General features: G+C 43.2%; 1 protein-coding gene across 5 annotated transcripts in view; it reads left to right on the top strand.

Annotated features, from left to right (window-relative positions):
* Positions 1-17992, top strand: part of LOC140191638 (SH3 and cysteine-rich domain-containing protein 2-like) — a 248317-nt gene that overhangs the window by 204154 nt on the left and 26171 nt on the right. For all 5 annotated transcript variants that reach the window (XR_011883864.1, XM_072249223.1, XM_072249222.1 and 2 more), the window contains one exon: positions 2940-2991. Coding sequence is in view for 4 of the 5 variants with exons in the window: in XM_072249223.1 (XP_072105324.1) it covers positions 2940-2991 (52 nt within the window). In the remaining variant the exon portion in view is untranslated. The remainder of the gene's footprint in view (positions 1-2939; positions 2992-17992) is intronic.

The raw sequence follows: 17992 nt of genomic DNA, 5'->3' as shown, positions 1-17992 counted from the left end.
ACTTCAACATCCTGTACTCAATACTTGATTTATGAAGGCCACTGCTCTACACTTTATATACCCATGACTGTGTGGCTAGGCATAGCTCAAATACCATCTATAAATTTGCTGACGATACAACCATTCTTGGTAGAATCTCAAGTGGTGATGAGAGGGTGTACAGGAGTGAGGTATGCCAACTAGTGGAGTAGTGCCACAGCAGCAACCTGGCACTCAACATCAGTAAGACGAAAGAGCTGATTGTGGACTTCAGGAAGGGTAAGACGAAGGAACACATACCAATCCTCATAGAGAGATCAGAAGTGGAGAGAGTGAGCAGCTTCAAGTTCCTGGGTGTCATGATCTCTGAGGATCTAACCTAGTCCCAACATATCAATGTAGTTTTAAAGAAGGCAAGACAGCTGCTATACTTATTAGGAGTTTTAAGAGATTTGGCATGTCAACAAATACACTCAAAAACTTCTAAAGATGTACCTTGGAAAGCATTCTGACAGGCTGCATCACTGTCTGGTATGGAGGGGCTAATGCACAGGACTGAAAGAAGCTGCAGAAGGTTGTAAATCTAGTCAGCTCCATCTTGGGCACTAGCCTACACAGTACCCAGGACATCTTTAGGGAGCGGTGTCTCAGAAAGGCAGCGTCCATTACTAAAGACCTCCAGCACCCAGGGCATGCGCTTTTTTCACTGTTACCATCAGGCAGGAGGTACAGAAGCCTAAAGGCACACACTCAGCGATTCAGGAACTGCTTCTTCCCCTCTACCATCCGATTCATAAATGGACATTGAACCCTTGGACACTACCTCTCTTTTTTTAATATACAGTATTTCTGTTTTTGCACTTTATAAAAATCTATTCAATATACGTAATTGATTTACTTGTTTATTTATTCTTATTATTTTATCTATTATTATTTTTCTTTCTCTCTGCTAGATTATGTATTGCATTGAACTGCTGCTGCTAAGTTAACAAATTTCACGTCACATGCGGGTGATAATAAACCTGATTCTGATTCTAAATAGAATAAGATGCAGGGTTATTGGGAAATAGAGGGAGAATGCAACAAATGGAATTGCTCTGTTGTTAACTGATGAGGAGCTAATGAGCTGAATGGCCTCGTCCTGTGAGCTTATAAGTGAGCAGTGTTTGGGGAAATCAGCCTTTGAGGAACTGCTGCTTGTTATTGAGAAGTCGACCAAACAAAGTCCTTTAAAGGTGACTGCAGATGAAGATGAATGTACACTGGGAATGGATTGAGTGACATACCTGCTCTGCTAATGAGATAAAAATTTCTGGTTGTCAGAGATATAGTACAGTCATAGAACAGCAAATAAAAGGCTAGAGTAATCATCCCAAGGACTGGGCTAACAATCCAGAAACTTGTTTTCAAATCCTGCTATGGAATTTTAGTTAAAAATTTAGGATTGGAAGAAAATTCATTAATGACCACAGAACTGATTTTCATTAAAATTCTCTGGTTTACCAATATCCTTAACCAGTGACTCCAATGTGTTGGACAATGCTCTGGTCAAGCACGATTCGGCCATATGACATAGAAGCAGAATTAGGCCATTCCGCCCATTGAGTCTGCGCTGTCATCCTGTCATAGTTGATTTATTATCCACCTCAACTCCATTCTCCTGCCTTCTTCCCGTTACTTCAGATTTATCATCCTCTGGTTAATGAAATACCGCTTCATCTCAGTTATAAATGGACATCCCTCTGTTCTGAGGCTGTGCCCTCTAGTCCTAGATTCCCCATTGCAGGAAACATCCTCTCAATGTCTTCTCTATCTCGGCCTTCAATATTTAATAGGTTTCAATGTGATTTCCATTCCCCCGCCCCCACAATTCTTCTAAATTCCAGCGAGAACAGGCCCAGAACCATTAAATGTTAACCCTTTCAATCATTCTCATGGACTCCCTCTGGACCCTCTCCAATACCAGAACATCCTTTTTCAGATATGGAGCCCAAAACTACTCACAATACTCCAAGTTCAGTCTGAACAATGCTTTATAAAGCCTTGGAGTTACATCCTTGCTTTTATATTCTAGTCCTCTTGGAATGAATAGTAATGAATAAATGAATTGAATTAAATTAAAAACCTCTAGTTTACCAATATCCTTAGCCAGTGATTCCAGTGTGGTGGACATTGCTTTAGTCAAACATGCCACACTTCAAGGACAATTTGGGATGAGCTGCAAATGGAAGCATTTCCACTGATGCCCAGATATAGAAAAATAAGTATAATACATTTTTAGACATGACTTCTCCCCAAGGTTTGTGGAACATGTTTAAATTTCTTTCAGACATACAAGGGGGGAAAATACCTTGAATGTAGAGATAAGAGATAGTGCAGATGCTAGGAATCCAAAGCAACACACACAAAATGCTGGTGGATCTCAGCACACCATGTGACACCTATGGAAATAAATGAACAGTCAACATTTTGGGCCGGGACCCTTCCTCAGGACTATAAAGGCAGGAGGAATAAGCCAGAAGAATAAGATAGGAGGAGGGAGAGGAGGACAAGCTCAAAGGTGATAGGTGAAGCCAGATGGGTGGGTGATATATGGAGACTAATAATGATCTAGAACCCACTGCATATAGAGCTGGTGATGGAAGCAGTCAATCCATGACTCCAAATGGTAATAGGATAGTTTGCAGAATCAGAAAGAAGCAGGAGATTGAAATTGATGGGATTGTCCAACTAGCTGTCGGCAGAGATTCTGTCTATCTTTAATTTCTCCTTCTGGCTCATGACGATGTCTGCTTTCCAAAGCACCAACCCATTAACACTGAAAATTTGCATTAAGAGTCAGATGCCCTACCCAATTATTTTAATAGCCTGGCAGCGTGAATCATTTCTTAGGAGATGTAGGGAACACGAAGCTGCACAGCTTGAGGCATCTTTTAATAATCTTGTTATTATTTTATTAGGCAAGGAGACAGGATTGTGGTCACGGATGACTCCAATGAAGACTGGTGGAAGGTAAATATCAGATGGCTTAATCAGAATCAAGCTGTCAGTCACAGCAGTAAATATTCAGGAGCCTGTACAGAAACAAACCAGAAAATGGAGCCAATAGATGAATAGGAAAATGCTGTTAACCCTGTGGATTAAAACTGAGCTATCTTATTACTGGTTCACTGCTTTAATATGATCTTTAAGTCATAGTGTTTAAAGCAAGAATCTCTTTTTTGAAAATTATGTCAAAAATAATAAAATTAAATAATAACATAATATATTAAATAATTAGAACAATAATTATTTGATATTAATTAGTATTAATATTGATCTAATATTCTTATTTAATAATACAAATAAAATAATAAAAATAAAATAGCAGTAAAGTTGATCCCTGTACCAGCAGAGCTTGTCAGTGATAAAACCAATGTTTGTTCCACGCTCCTAATCACCCCGAAATGATGTCTGTGAACTGCTCTGTGACCATAAAATGTCGAACAATACACTATCAGTTCCAAACACCACGGCGAATAAAAGTAATTCTCTTCTGCTGCTAGGTGCTCCATTTCCAGCACGTTCATGCATCTTACAAAACAGCCCCTGTTGTACCTACTTGCTCCACTTGGCAGACCCTTTTTTAATAATTTTGTAAACTTCGGTTAGATCTCCCCTCAGCCTCTGACGTTCCAGTGAAAACAGCCCAGATTTGACCAGTCCCTCTTTGTAGTTCATACTCTCTAATCCTGGCAGGATCCTGTTAAAAACATTTTGTACCCTTTCCAAAGCCTTCACACCAGTCTTGATACACTCATATTTCGATAAGGCTGATCTTACCTAGGGTCCAGCTCCCTTCTCTGTTCCATTTCTCCAGGGCCTTCAATTTCCCAACCTTTATGAAATTGGTCTATATGTTTACACCCACTCAGTGGCCACTTAATTAGGTACCTCTGTGGTTATTTGAGTTACTGTCACCTTCCTGTCAGCTTGAACCAGTGTGGCTATTCTCCTCTGACCTCTCTCATTGAAGTGTTTTCACCCACAGAACTGCCACTCACTGATACTTTCTTTGCACCATTCTCTGTCAACTCTAGAGACTGTTATACATGAAAACCCGAGAAAATCAGCAATTTATGAGATACTCAAACCACCCCATCTGGCACCAACAATCATTTCACGGTCAAGATCACTTTGATCACATTTCTTCCCCATTTTGATGTTTGGTTTAAAAAAAGCTAGTGAACCCCTTGACTGTATCTGTATGTGTTTATATGTTGAGTTGCTACCAGATGATTGCAAATATTTAATCAACCATTAATGAGCAGGTGTACCTAATAAAAAGGCCACTGTGTGTGTGTGTGTACAGGTATCAGGTCCCCACAATCCTCTGGCCAGAATTAGAATCATATTTATTAAGGCTGACAAATGTTGTTAAATTTGTTGTTGACCATGAGAAGAAATTCTGAAGCATCTCAATTTTAAAATACCCCACCCTTGCAATTATCTCCCCTTGTTTCAGACTCATTCACTCTCTGCTCTGTCAAGGCCAACACCTACCCTGTCATGCACACTTAGGATCTTGCATTTCAATATGATCACTCCTCATTCTTAAGCACTAAAGAATCTAGATCTAACTTATTTTAGTTGTTCAAGACTGGACTACTCTCTCATACCAGGTATTAACCCAGTAAACCTCTTTTAGACTTGCCTCCAAAGATAATGCATCATAGAAACATAGAAAATAGGTGCAGGAGTAGGCCATTCGGCCCTTCGAGCCTGCACCACCATTTATTATGATCATGGCCGATCATCCAACTCAGAACCCTGCACCAGCCTTCCCTCCATACCCCCTGATCCCCGTAGCCACAAGGGCCATATCTAACTCCCTCTTAAATATAGCCAATGAACTGGCCTCAACTGTTTCCTGTGGCAGAGAATTCCACAGATTCACCACTCTCTGTGTGAAGAAGTTTTTCCTAATCTCAGTCCTAAAAGGCTTCACCTTTATCCTCAAACTGTGACCCCTTGTTCTGGACTTCCCCAACATTGGGAACAATCTTCCTGCGTCTAGCCTGTCCAATCCCTTTAGGATTTTATACGTTTCAATCAGATCCCCCCTCAATCTTCTAAATTCCAACGAGTATAAGCCTAGTTCATCCAGTCTTTCTTCATATGAAAGTCCTGCCATCCCAGGAATCAATCTGGTGAACCTTCTTTATACTCCCTCTATGGCAAGGATGTCTTTCCTCAGATTAGGGGACCAAAACTGCACACAATACTCCAGGTGTGGTCTCACCAAGGCCTTGTACAACTGCAGTAGTACCTCCCTGCTCCTGTACTTGAATCCTCTCGCTATAAATGCCAGCATACCATTCGCCTTTTTCATCGCCTGCTGTACCTGCATGCCCACTTTCAATGACTGGTGTATAATGACACCCAGGTCTCGTTGCACCTCCCCTTTTCCTAATCGGCATCCGTAAATAAGGGGCCAAAACTGTGCATATAACTTGGGTGCAGCCTCACCTTGATTATTGTAATCAAATTTCCCTATTTCTGAACTTCAGAACCTGGCAAGAAGCATCAAGTAGCTGTTTGCCGCCTTAATTGCTTGCTGGGTAACTCTTTATTTCATACACAAGAACCCTTAGGTCTACTTTCAGTACTAAACCCACTTGCAATTTGCACACAATTACTTACAGAGATGCAAGAGATTGTAGATGCTCGAGCAATAAATAGCCTGCTGAAGGAACTCGGTAAATTGCATCCTGATGCAGGATTTTGACTTGAAACGTCAAAAATTCCTTCGCCTCCACAGGGGCTGCTCAACCTGCTGAATTCCTCCAGCAGATTACTTGTTGCAATTAAATAATTGTCTGTCTTTCAGCTTTTATTTTACCTTCCAAAATTTATGAACCTGCTTTCTGCACATGAAACCCCTTATTCACCCACTCACTCTAATATATCCTGTTGTAGAATCCAAGTACTTTCCTGGCAGCATGCCTGCCCAGCTATTGTCCTATCCCATCTCTTCCTTGCATCTCTTCCCAACGTCCGTTACTCCAATGACACTGACCATTTGCCTGTGTTAATAAACTTGATTCTGAAAATGAAATGAGGCCCGATACCTGGTCCCTTGTTTCTGCTGCCTTTCCATTCTGTCCAGTGTATACCCTGCCCTTGAATTGCAAATCACCAGTGATCCACTGTGTAAGGATCTGTGACATTTGCTTTCATAATGGAGTACAAAGCTTCCACACAAATTATCCCAGTGGTTCCGTGCAGACATTACAGAATTTCTGCTGATAATTTATACATGCAGTAAAGATTCAGCCAGTCATTGAAGGCTCTGTTGGCTTTCCCATTTCGGTAATGTGCTCAGTAAACCCAAGGTTGGAAATTTTAGAAGAATAATTGCAGAAGAGAGCAGAAGTTTAAAGATATGAAGACACATGTAGGAATATATCCAGAGTTGGCAACTGTTAGTTCTGACTATTTAATTCTTAGATTAGACTGTTTAATTGATATTTTCTTTGCGGTTTAACGATTAATTATCTGATTGTATTTTAAGCTGTTTTTATATGCATGTAACAGTTCTTGTATGCATGCAAGTTCACAGAACATAGACCATAGAATAGTACAGCACAGTACAGGCCCTTCACAATGGTGTGCCGACCCTTAAACCCTGCCTCCCATATAACCACCCAACTTAAATTCGTCCATATACCTGTCTAGTAGTCTCTTAAATCTCACTAGTGTATCTGCCTCCACCACTGACTCAGGCAGTGCATTCCACACACCAACCACTCTCTGAGTAAAAAACCTTTCTCTAATATCCCCCTTGAACTTACCACCCCTTACCTTAAAGCCATGTCCTCTTGTATTGAGCAGTGGTGGCCTGGGGAAGAGACGCTGGCTGTCCACTCTATCTATTCCTCTTAATATCATGTATACCTCTATTATGTCTCCTCTCATCCTCCTTCTCTCCAAAGAGTAAAGCCCTAGCTCCCTTAATCTCTGATCATAATGCATACTCTCTAAACCAGGAAGCATCCTTGTGCTCCCCTAGTGGCTATCCAAAGTATAATTCTGGAAAGCTCTGGAAGCTTCTTTGTTCTGCATTATTTGAATAATGATTTTCTACTTGGTTAGTTCTTATATATAAATGTGATCAGAATTTTCCTTAAAAATAGTGACCATAAGGCAGTGCCAGTTTCTTTTCTTACTTTCTCTCTTTCCCTTCACTTAGTAGACCTCTATCATTATAAGACCATAAGACAAAGGAACAGAAGTCAGCCATTCGGCCCATCAAGTCTGCTCCGCCATTTTATCATGAGCTGATCCATCCTCCCATTTAGTCCCACTTCCCCGCCTTCTCACTATAACCTTTGATGCCCTGGCTACTCAGATACCTATCAATCTCTGCCTTAAATACACCTAATGACTTGGCCTCCACTGCCGCCAGTGGCAACAAATTCCATAGATTCACCACCCTCTGACTAAAAAAATTTCTTCGTATTTCTGTTCTGAATGGGTGCCCTTCAATCCTTAAGTCATGCCCTCTCGTACTAGACTCCCCCATCATGGGAAACAACTTTGCCACATCCACTCTGTCCATGCCTTTCAACATTCGAAATGTTTCTATGAGGTCTCCCCTCATTCTTCTAAACTCCAAGGAATACAGTCCAAGAGCGGACAAACGTTCCTCATATGTTAACCCTCTCATTCCCAGAATCATTCTAGTGAATCTTCTCTGTACCCTCTCCAATGTCAGCACGTCCCTTCTTAAATAAGGAGACCAAAACTGCCCACAGTACTACAAGTGAGGTCTCACCAGTGCCTTATAGAGCCTCAACATCACATCCCTGCTCCTATGCTCTATTCCTGTAAAAGCTTTTATAGATATGTAAAAAGGAAAAGACTGGTAAAGACAAATGTAGGTCCCCTGCAGGCAGAAACAGGTGAGTTGATTATGGGGAGCATGGACATGGCAGACCAATTGAATAATTATTTTGGTTCTGTCTTCACTAAGGAGGACATAAACAATCTTCCAGAAATAGTAGGGGACAGAGGGTCCAGTGAGATGGAGGAACTGAGCGAAATACATGTTAGTAGGGAAGTGGTGTTAGGTAAATTGAAGGGATTGAAGGCAGATAAATCCCCAGGGCCAGATGGTCTGCATCCCAGGGTGCTTAAGGAAGTAGCCCAAGAAATAGTGGATGCATTAGTGATAATTTTTCAAAACTCGTTAGATTCTGGACTAGTTCCTGAGGATTGGAGGGTGGCTAATGTAACTCCACTTTTTAAAAAAGGAGGGAGAGAGAAACCGGGGAATTATAGACCGGTTAGCCTAAAGTCAGTTGTGGGGAAACTGCTGGAGTCAGTTATCAAGGATGTGATAACAGCACATTTGGAAAGTGGTGAAATGATCGGACAAAGTCAGCATGGATTTGTGAAAGGAAAATCATGTCTGACGAATCTCATAGAATTTTTTGAGGATGTAACTAGTAGCGTGGATAGGGGAGAACCAGTGGATGTGGTATATTTGGATTTTCAGAAGGCTTTTGACAAGGTCCCACACAGGAGATTAGTGTGGAAACTTAAAGCACACGGTATTGGGGGTAAGGTATTGGTGTGGGTGGAGAGTTGGTTAGCAGACAGGAAGCAAAGAGTGGGAATAAACGGGACCTTTTCAGAATGGCAGGCGGTGACTAGTGGGGTACCGCAAGGCTCAGTGCTGGGACCCCAGTTGTTTACAATATATATTAATGACTTGGATGAGGGAATTAAATGCAGCATCTCCAAGTTTGCGGATGACACGAAGCTGGGTGGCAGTGTTAGCTGTGAGGAGGATGCTAAGAGGATGCAGGGTGACTTGGATAGGTTGGGTGAGTGGGCAAATTCATGGCAGATGCAATTTAATGTGGATAAATGTGAAGTTATCCACTTTGGTGGCAAAAATAGGAAAACAGATTATTATCTGAATGGTGGCTGATTAGGAAAAGGGGAGGTGCAATGTGACCTGGGTGTCATTATACACCAGTCATTGAAAGTGGGCATGCAGGTACAGCAGGCGGTGAAAAAGGTGAATGGTATGCTGGCATTTATAGCGAGAGGATTTGAGTACAGGAGCAGGGAGGTACTACTGCAGTTGTACAAGGCCTTGGTGAGACCGCACCTGGAGTATTGTGTGCAGTTTTGGTCCCCTAATCTGAGGAAAGACATTCCTGCCATAGAGGGAGTACAGAGAAGGTTCACCAGATTGATTCCTGGGATGGCAGGACTTTCATATGAAGAAAGAATGGATGAACTGGGCTTGTACTCGTTGGAATTTAGAAGATTGAGGGGGGATCTGATTGAAACGTATAAGATCCTAAAGGGATTGGACAGGCTAGATACAGGAAGATTGTTCCCGATGTTGGGGAAGTCCAGAACGAGGGGTCACAGTTTGAGGATAGAGGGGAAGCCTTTTAGGACCGAGATTAGGAAAAACTTCTTCACACAGAGAGTGGTGAATCTGTGGAATTCTCTGCCACAGGAAACAGTTGAGGCCAGTTCGTTGGCTATATTTAAGAGGGAGTTAGATATGGCCCTTGTGGCTACGGGGGTCAGGGGGTATGGAGGGAAGGCTGGGGCGGTGTTCTGAGTTGGATGATCAGCCATGATCATAATAAATGGCGGTGCAGGCTCGAAGGGCCGAATGGCCTACTCCTGCACCTATTTTCTATGTTTCTATGTTTCTATGTTTTCTCTAGAAATGAATGCCAACATTGCATTTATCTTCTTCGCTACCGACTCAACCTGGAGGTTAACCTTAAGGGTATCCTGTACAAGGGCTCCCAGGTCCCGTTGCATCTCAGAACTTTGAATTCTCTCCCCATTTAAATAATAGTCTGCCCATTTATTTCTTCTGCCAAAGTACATAACCATACACTTTCCAACATTGTATTTCATTTTCCATTTCTTTGCCCATTCTTCCAATATATCCAAGTTTCTCTGCAGACTCTCTGTTTCCTCAGCACTACCGGCCCCTCCACCTATCTTCGTATAATCAGCAAACTTAGCCACAAAGCCACCTATTCCATAATCCAAATCGTTGATGTACAATGTAAAAAGAAGCGGCCCCAACACGGACCCCTATGAAACACCACTGGTGACTGGCAGCCAACCAGAATAGGATCCCTTTACTCCCACTCTCTGTTTCCTGCCAATCAGCCAATGCTCTATCCACGTAACTTTCCCGTAATTCCATGGGCTCTTATCTTGTTAAGTAGCCTCATGTGTGGCACCTTGTCAAGGGCCTTCTGAAAATCCAAATATACAACATCCACTGCATCTCCCTTATCTAGCCTACTGGTAATTTCCTCAAAAAATTGTAATAGGTTTGTCAGGCAGGGTTTTCCTTTAAGGAATCCATGCTGAGTTCTGCCGATCTTGTCATATGCCTCCAGGTTCTCTGTAACCTCATCCTTGACAATCGACTCCAACAACTTCCCAACCACCGATATCAAGCTAACAGGTCTATAATTTCCTTTTTGCTTCCTTGCCGCCTTCTTAAATAGTGGAGTGACATTTGCAATCTTCCAGTCCTCCGGAACCATGCCAGAATCTATCGACTTTTGAAAGATCATCGCCAATGCCTCCGCAATCTCCACAGCTACTTCCTTCAGAACACACGGGTGCATTCCATCTGGTCCAGGAGATTTATCTACCTTTAGACTATTCAGCTTCCTGAATACTTTCTCTGTTGTAATTGTGACTGCGCACACTTCTCTTCCCTGCCACCCTTGAGTGTCTGGTATACTGCTGATGTCTTCCTCAGTGAAGACTGATGCAAAATACTCATTCAGTTCCTCTGCCATCTCCTTATCTCCCATTACAATTTCTCCAGCATCATTTTCTATCGGTCCTATGTCTACTCTCACCTGTCTTTTACTCTCTTATATACTTGAAAAAGCTTTTAGTATCCTCTTTGATATTATTTGCTAGCTTCCTTTCATAGTTAATCTTTTCTCTCTTAATGACCTTCTTAGTTTCCTTTTGTAAGCTTTTAAAAAATTGCCAATCCTCTGTCTTCCCACTAATTTTTGCTTCCTTGTATGCCCTCTCCTTTGCTTTAACTTTGGCTTTGACTTCTCTTGTCAGCCACGGTTGCATCCTTTTTCCATTCAAAAATTTCTTCTTTTTTGGAATATACCTGTCTTGCGCCTTCCTCACTTCTTGCATAAACTCCAGCCACTGCTGCTCTGCCGTCCTTCCCACCAGTGTCCCTTTCCAGTCAACTTTGGCCAGTTCCTCTCTCATGCCACTGTAATTTCCTTTACTCCACTGAAATACCGACACATCGGATTTCGGCTTTTCGTTTTCAAATTTCACGGTGAACTCAATCATGTTATGATCACTGTCTCCTAAGGGTTCCTTCACCTCAATCTCTCTAATCACCTCCGGTTCATTACACAACACCCAATCCAGTACAGCCGATCCCCTAGTGGGCTCAACAACAAGCTGTTCTAAAAAGCCATCTCGCAGACATTCTACAAATTCTCTCTCTTGAGATCCAGTGCCGACCTGATCTTCCCAACCCACTCGCATGTTAAAATCCCCCACAATTATCATAACATTGCCCTTCTGACAAGCCTTTTCTATTTCCTGCTGTAATTTGTCGTCCACATCACTGTTTCAATTTTTTCTGTTTCAATTTCCCTTTGTTTTATTAATGCTTAATATAATGATCATGAAACAACAGGTTTGTGCCTCTTTCCTGACTTCTAAAAGAACCTTGGAATAAACCATCAGAATCCAACACAACCATGGACCCTTTCATATCCCTTCCCCACCTTAGAGATCAGAACCCTACCTTATTCCTTATTATAATTCTAGGGAGTTATTAGTTGGAATCAAGCAGCTTGTTTTGAGTCTGATCGCTCCTCCGGGATCAGTGACAATATGTGATGATGGCCTGGCATTTATTTTAATTTATTCTCAGAGGGAGATGTACAGACAGATCAAGGCATTCATCCAATAAAAATGGCTGATTTACATAGCTACTTCGAATGGTAGAAGAAACAGATGGGATTATTTTTTTTCCTTTTTGTGTTTTGCTTTTACAGTTTTGTTATTTGAAAGATTTCCAACAATTCTGAATCACTGAGTTCCTCAGCATTTTGAAAGCTACACAGTAGTGTTGCAGTTATTGTAACGCTTTACAGCACCAGCGATTGGGGTTGAATTCACACTGCTGCCTGTAAGGAGTTTGTACGTTCTCCCAATGACAGCGTGGGTTTCCCTCAGGTGCTCCAGTTTCCAAAGACATATAGGTTAGGGTTAGTAAGTTGTAGGCATGCTATGTTGCTGCTGGAAGCATGGTGACACTTGTGTGCTGCACCCAGTACATCCTCACATTATGTTGGTCGTTAACGCAAAATTGCGCATTTCATTGTATGCTTCAATGTACATGTGACAAAAAAAGCTAATCTTATCTTGAAACAACTTTGCGCACAACAAGCTCATTGCCTAATTACATAACCATTTCTGACCAGACCGTCTCACTGCCCAAGTTACTGGCTGGCATTAATGCTACATCAATGAACTGTTGTACTGAAAGTTTTATTTTGTTCAACAACTGGCTTTGCAAGAAGTAATTGTTTTTTAGACATTTAAAGGACCTGAAGATGCTGGAAATCTGGAATAAAATAGAAATATTCAGTAAGTCTATGGCAAGAGGAACAGGGCAGCAGGGCACCAGACCTGGAATATCTCGCAGTTAAGTGCCGTCCATTTTACCTACCGCAGGAGATTTCCATGATCATTTTGGTACATTCCACCTCAGGCCAATGTCAATCAGGTTTTAGATGATCTGAGCAATGGGTTCAACATGCACAAAACAGCACACCCTATCACCTTCGCAATCGTTTTGGGGGATTTTAACCAGGCAAGTCTGAAAAAATTACTAAGCAATTACTATCAACAGATCACTTGCAATATCAGGGGAAGCAACACACTGGACCATTGTTACACCACCATCAAGAATGCCTACTGTGCTATTCCACGCCCTCACTTTGGGAAGTCTGATCACCTAGCTGTACTTCTACTCCCTGAGTATAGGCAGAGACTGAAGACTGCAGCACCAGTAGTGACGACCAAGAAGGTTTGGACAAGGGAAGCACAGGAGAGCCTACAGGACTGCTTTGAGTTGGTGGTCTGGACCGTATTCAGGGAGTCATCTTCGAACCTGGATGAGTATGCTGCAGTTGTTACTGACTTCATTAAATCCTATGTGGATGAATGTGTGTCTACAAAGACTTACTGGACATTCCCAAACCAAAAGCCGTGGATGAACCAGGAGGTATGTTGTCTGCTGAAGGCTAGATCTGTGGCATTGAAGTCTGGCAACCCAAGTCTGTACCAGAAAACCAGATATAACTTGCAGAGGGCTATTTTGAATAGAGAGACAATTTTGAATGAGGTTAGAGGCAACATCGGATGTACGACAACTCTGGCAGGGTTAACAAGATATTACTTCCTACAAAGCTAAACCCAATAGCATGAATGGCAGTGATGCTTCACTACCAGATGAATTCAATGCTTCTTATGCCTTCTATGCCCACTTTGAAAAGGAGAATGTAAAAGAAGAAGATTCCTGCTGCATCTGGTGACCCTGTGATCTCTGTCTTGGAGGCCGATGTTGGGCTGTCTTTGAAGAGGGTGAACCCTTGCAAGGCGGAAAGTCCCGATGGAATACCTGGTAAGGCTCTGAAAACTTGCGCCAACTAAGTGGCGGGAGTATTCAAGGAGAATAGCCTACAAAGTACCCAGGACATCTTCAAGAAGCAGTGTCTCAGAAAGGCGGCATCCATTATTAAGGGCCCCCAAGCACCCATGGCATACCCTTTACTTCTTGTTACCATCAGGTAGGAGGTACAGAAGTCTGAAGGCACACACTTGGCGATTCAGGAACAGCCCTTCTGCCATCCAATTCCTAAATGGACATTGAACCCGTGAACATTACCTCAATTTTTTAATATATACTATTTCTGTTTTTGCACTATTTTTGATCTAGTCAATATACACTTATTGTAATTGATATTTTATTTCTTCTTCTATATTTATTCTCCTATGTATTGCATTGACCTGCTGCTGCTAAGTTAACAAATTTCACGACACATGCCGGTGTTAATAATCCTGATTCTGATTCTGTAGCGATTAGCATAATACGATTACAGAGCCAATGACCTGGGTTCAGTTCCTGTCGCTGACTGTAAAGCATTTGTACCTTCCCCCCATTACTGTGTGGGTTTCCTCTCGGTGCTCTGGTTTCCTCCCACAGTCCAAAGAGTACATTGATTAGTCACATGGCGTAATTGGATGGCATGGGCCCTTTGTGTATCTCTATATTAAAGTAAAAGAAAGTTTAAAAATTCAGGTTAATCATTGACCTGAAATATTTCTTACTCTACTGGTGCAATGACCTGCTGAGTATTTCCAGCATTTATCTCTGACATGCAGTCACTATTGTAATTCAGGGACAATTTGCACATCGTAAACTCAAAGAGCAAAGTACTGTATTTGATAATCTCCAGATAGCATTTATCAGTGAGAAACATACAAACTGCTGGAGGAATTTATCTGGCCAAGCAGCTTCTGTGGCAGCAAACAGATGATCGACATACACATCAAAGTTGCTGGTGAATGCAGCAGGCCAGGCAGCATCTCTAGGAAGAGGTACAGTCGACGTTTCAGGCCGAGACCCTTTGTCAGGACTAACTGAAGGAAGAGTGAGTAAGAGATTTGAAAGTGGGAGGGGGAGGGGGAGATCCAAAATGATAGGAGAAGACAGGAGGGGGAGGGATGGAGCCAAGAGCTGGACAGGTGATTGGCAAAGAGGATATGAGAGGATCATAGGACAGGAGGTCCGGAGAGAAAGACAAGGAGCGGGGGAAACCCAGAGGATGGGCAAGGTGTATAGTCAGAGGGACAGAGGGAGAAAAAGGAGAGAGAGAGAAACAATGTATGGGTCCCAGCTATGCCTGCCTTTTTGTTCGCTTTGTGGAACAATCTATGTTCCGTGCCTATTCTGGTATCTGTCCCCCACTTTTCCTTCGCTACATCGACGACTGCATTGGCGCTGCTTTCTGCACACATGCTGAGCTCGTTGACTTTATTAACTTTGCCTCCAACTTTCACCCTGCCCTCAAGTTTACCTGGTCCATTTCCGACACCTCCCTCCCCTTTCTAGATCTTTCTGTCTCTGTCTCTGGAGACAGCTTATCCACTGATGTCTACTATAAGCCTACTGACTCTCACAGCTATCTGGACTATTCCTCTTCTCACCCTGTCTCTTGCAAAAATGCCATCCCCTTCTCGCAATTCCTCCATCTCCGCCACATCTGCTCTCAGGATGAGGCTTTTCATTCCAGGACGAGGGAGATGTCCTCCTTTTTTAAAGAAAGCGGCTTCCCTTCCTCCACCATCAACTCTGCTGTCAAACGCATCTCCCCCATTTCACGTACATCTGCTCTCACTCCATCCTCCCGCCACCCCACTAGGAATAGGGTTCCCCTGGTCCTCACCTACCACCCCACCAGCCTCCAGGTCCAACATATTATTCTCCATAACTTCCGCCACCTCCAACGGGATCACACCACTAAGCACATCTTTCCCTCCCCACCTCTCTCTGCTTTCCACAAGGATCGCTCCCTATGCGACTCCCTTGTCCATTCGTCCCCCTCATCCCTCCCTACTAATCTCCCTCCTGGCACTTATCCTTGTAAGCGGAACAAGTGTTACACATGCCCTTACACTTCCTCCCTTACCACCATTCAGGGCCCCAGACAGTCCTTCCAGGTGAGGCGACACTTCACCTGTGAGTCGGCTGGTGTGATATACTGTGTCCGGTGCTCCCGATGTGGCCTTCTATATATTGGCGATACCCGACGCAGACTGGGAGACCGCTTTGCTGAACACCTATGCTCTGTCCGCCAGAGAAAGCAGGATCTCCCAGTGGCCACACATTTTAATTCCACATCCCATTCCCATTCTGACATGTCTATCCACGGCCTCCTCTACTGCAAAGATGAAGCCACACTCAGGTTGGAGGAACAACACCTTATATTCCGTCTGGGGAGCCTCCAACCTGATGGCATGAACGTCGACTTCTCTAACTTCCGCTAATGCCCCACCTCCCCCTCGTACCCCATCCATTATTTATTTTTATACACACATTCTTTCTCTCACTCTCCTTTTTCTCCCTCTGTCCCTCTGACTATACCCCTTGCCCATCCTCTGGGTTCCACCCCGCTTGTCTTTCTTCCCGGACCTCCTGTCCCATGATCCTCTCATATCCCCTTTGCCAATCACCTGTCCAGCTCTTGGCTCCATCCCTCCCCCTCCTGTCTTCTCCTATCATTTTGGATCTCCCCCTCGCCCTCACACTTTCAAATCTCTTACTAACTCTTCCTTCAGTTAGTCCTGACGAAGGGTCTCGGCCTGAAACGTCTACTGTACCTCTTCCTAGAGATGCTGCCTGGCCTGCTGCGTTCACCAGCAACTTTGATGTGTGTTGCTTGAATTTCCAGCATCTGCAGAATTCCTGTTGTTTGAGATGATCGACATTGTGGGTCAAGACTTTGCAACAGTCCTGAAGCCAGTTTGTGCTTTTGTTTTGAATTTCAATGTTTGCAGATCCTTGAGTGTCTTGTCTATTTCAATGATGTTCAGTTGAGGATTAAATGTTAACTAGAACACCAGAAGTAATTGTCTGGTTCTTCAATGCAGATATTTATTCTCTGTCTCTTGCAGACAGAGTAACTGGTAAGATTCAAAGATTCAAAAAACTTTATTGTCATTCTAACCGTACATCAGTTCTGCAGGGCAGAATGAGACAGCGTTTCCCAGGGGCAGTGCAATCATAACATAACAAACGCAACACTAAATAATAAACATAACAATAAATAGTAAAACACAACAGCCATATGTCAGTTAAAATCAAGTTTTAAGTGCCCAGTGCAAGTTAAAAGTGTCCAAAGCAGAGTCAGGTGGAGCAGCTATTTAGCAGTCTGACTGCCTGTGGGAGGAAGCTGTTTAGTAGCCTTGTGGTTTTAGTTTTGATGCTCCTGTAACATTTGCCTAATAGCAGAAGAACAAACAGTTCATGGAGCGGGTGTGAGGGGTCTTTAATGATGTACCGTGTCTTCTGGAGGCATTGACTCTGAAAGAGGTCTTGGACAGAAGGTAGGGAGACCCCAATACCCTTCTCTGCTCCCCTAACCACCCTCTGCAAGGCTTTTTTGTCAACAGCACTGCAGCTGGAGTACCAGGTTGTGATGCAAAAGGTCAGCACACTCTCGACCACGCCTCTGTAGAATGTAGTTAAGATGTTAGTGGGGAGTGATGCTCGTTTAAGCTTCCTCAGAAAGTGCAATCTCTGCTGGGCCCGTTTCACAATCCCAGTGGTGTTCTGGACCAGGTGAGATTGTCCAAGGTCGGCACCCCAAGGAACTTGATGTTTTCCACTCTCTCCACTGTGGAGCCGCTGATGCTGATACGGAGGGCAAATGCAATGTTAGCATTCATTTTGAGAGGGCTACACCCATGTAACCAATTAACCTACTAACTCACACGTCTTTGGACTGTGGGAGGAAACCCATGCGATCATGGGGAGAACGTACAAACCCCTTACAGACAGTGGCAGGAGTTGAACCAAGGTTGTTGGTGCTGTAGTTATGTTACGCTAACTGCTACGCTCCCATGCCACCCCAGAAGAGGAGGAGGACCATCCAAAAGAAACCCATGGTGGGGAGAGAACGCAAACTAACTCAGACAACAGCCAAGGTCAAGATTAAACTCAGGTCACGAGAGCTGTGAGGCAGCAGTGATGGTTGGTACATCACCCAGTAGTTATTATTAGCAAAGTAACACACACAACATGCTGGAGGAACTCTGTAGGGCAGGCAGCATCTATGGAAAGGACCTGCTGAGTTCATTTAACGTCTTGTGTGTGTTATTCTGGATTTCCAGCACATGCAGAATCTCT

This window comes from Mobula birostris, chromosome X (assembly GCF_030028105.1).
Source record: "Mobula birostris isolate sMobBir1 chromosome X, sMobBir1.hap1, whole genome shotgun sequence".
NCBI lineage: Eukaryota > Metazoa > Chordata > Chondrichthyes > Myliobatiformes > Myliobatidae > Mobula > Mobula birostris.
The sequence above is the reverse complement of the archived record's forward strand: the minus strand, read 5'-3'. Positions and strand labels throughout refer to the sequence as shown.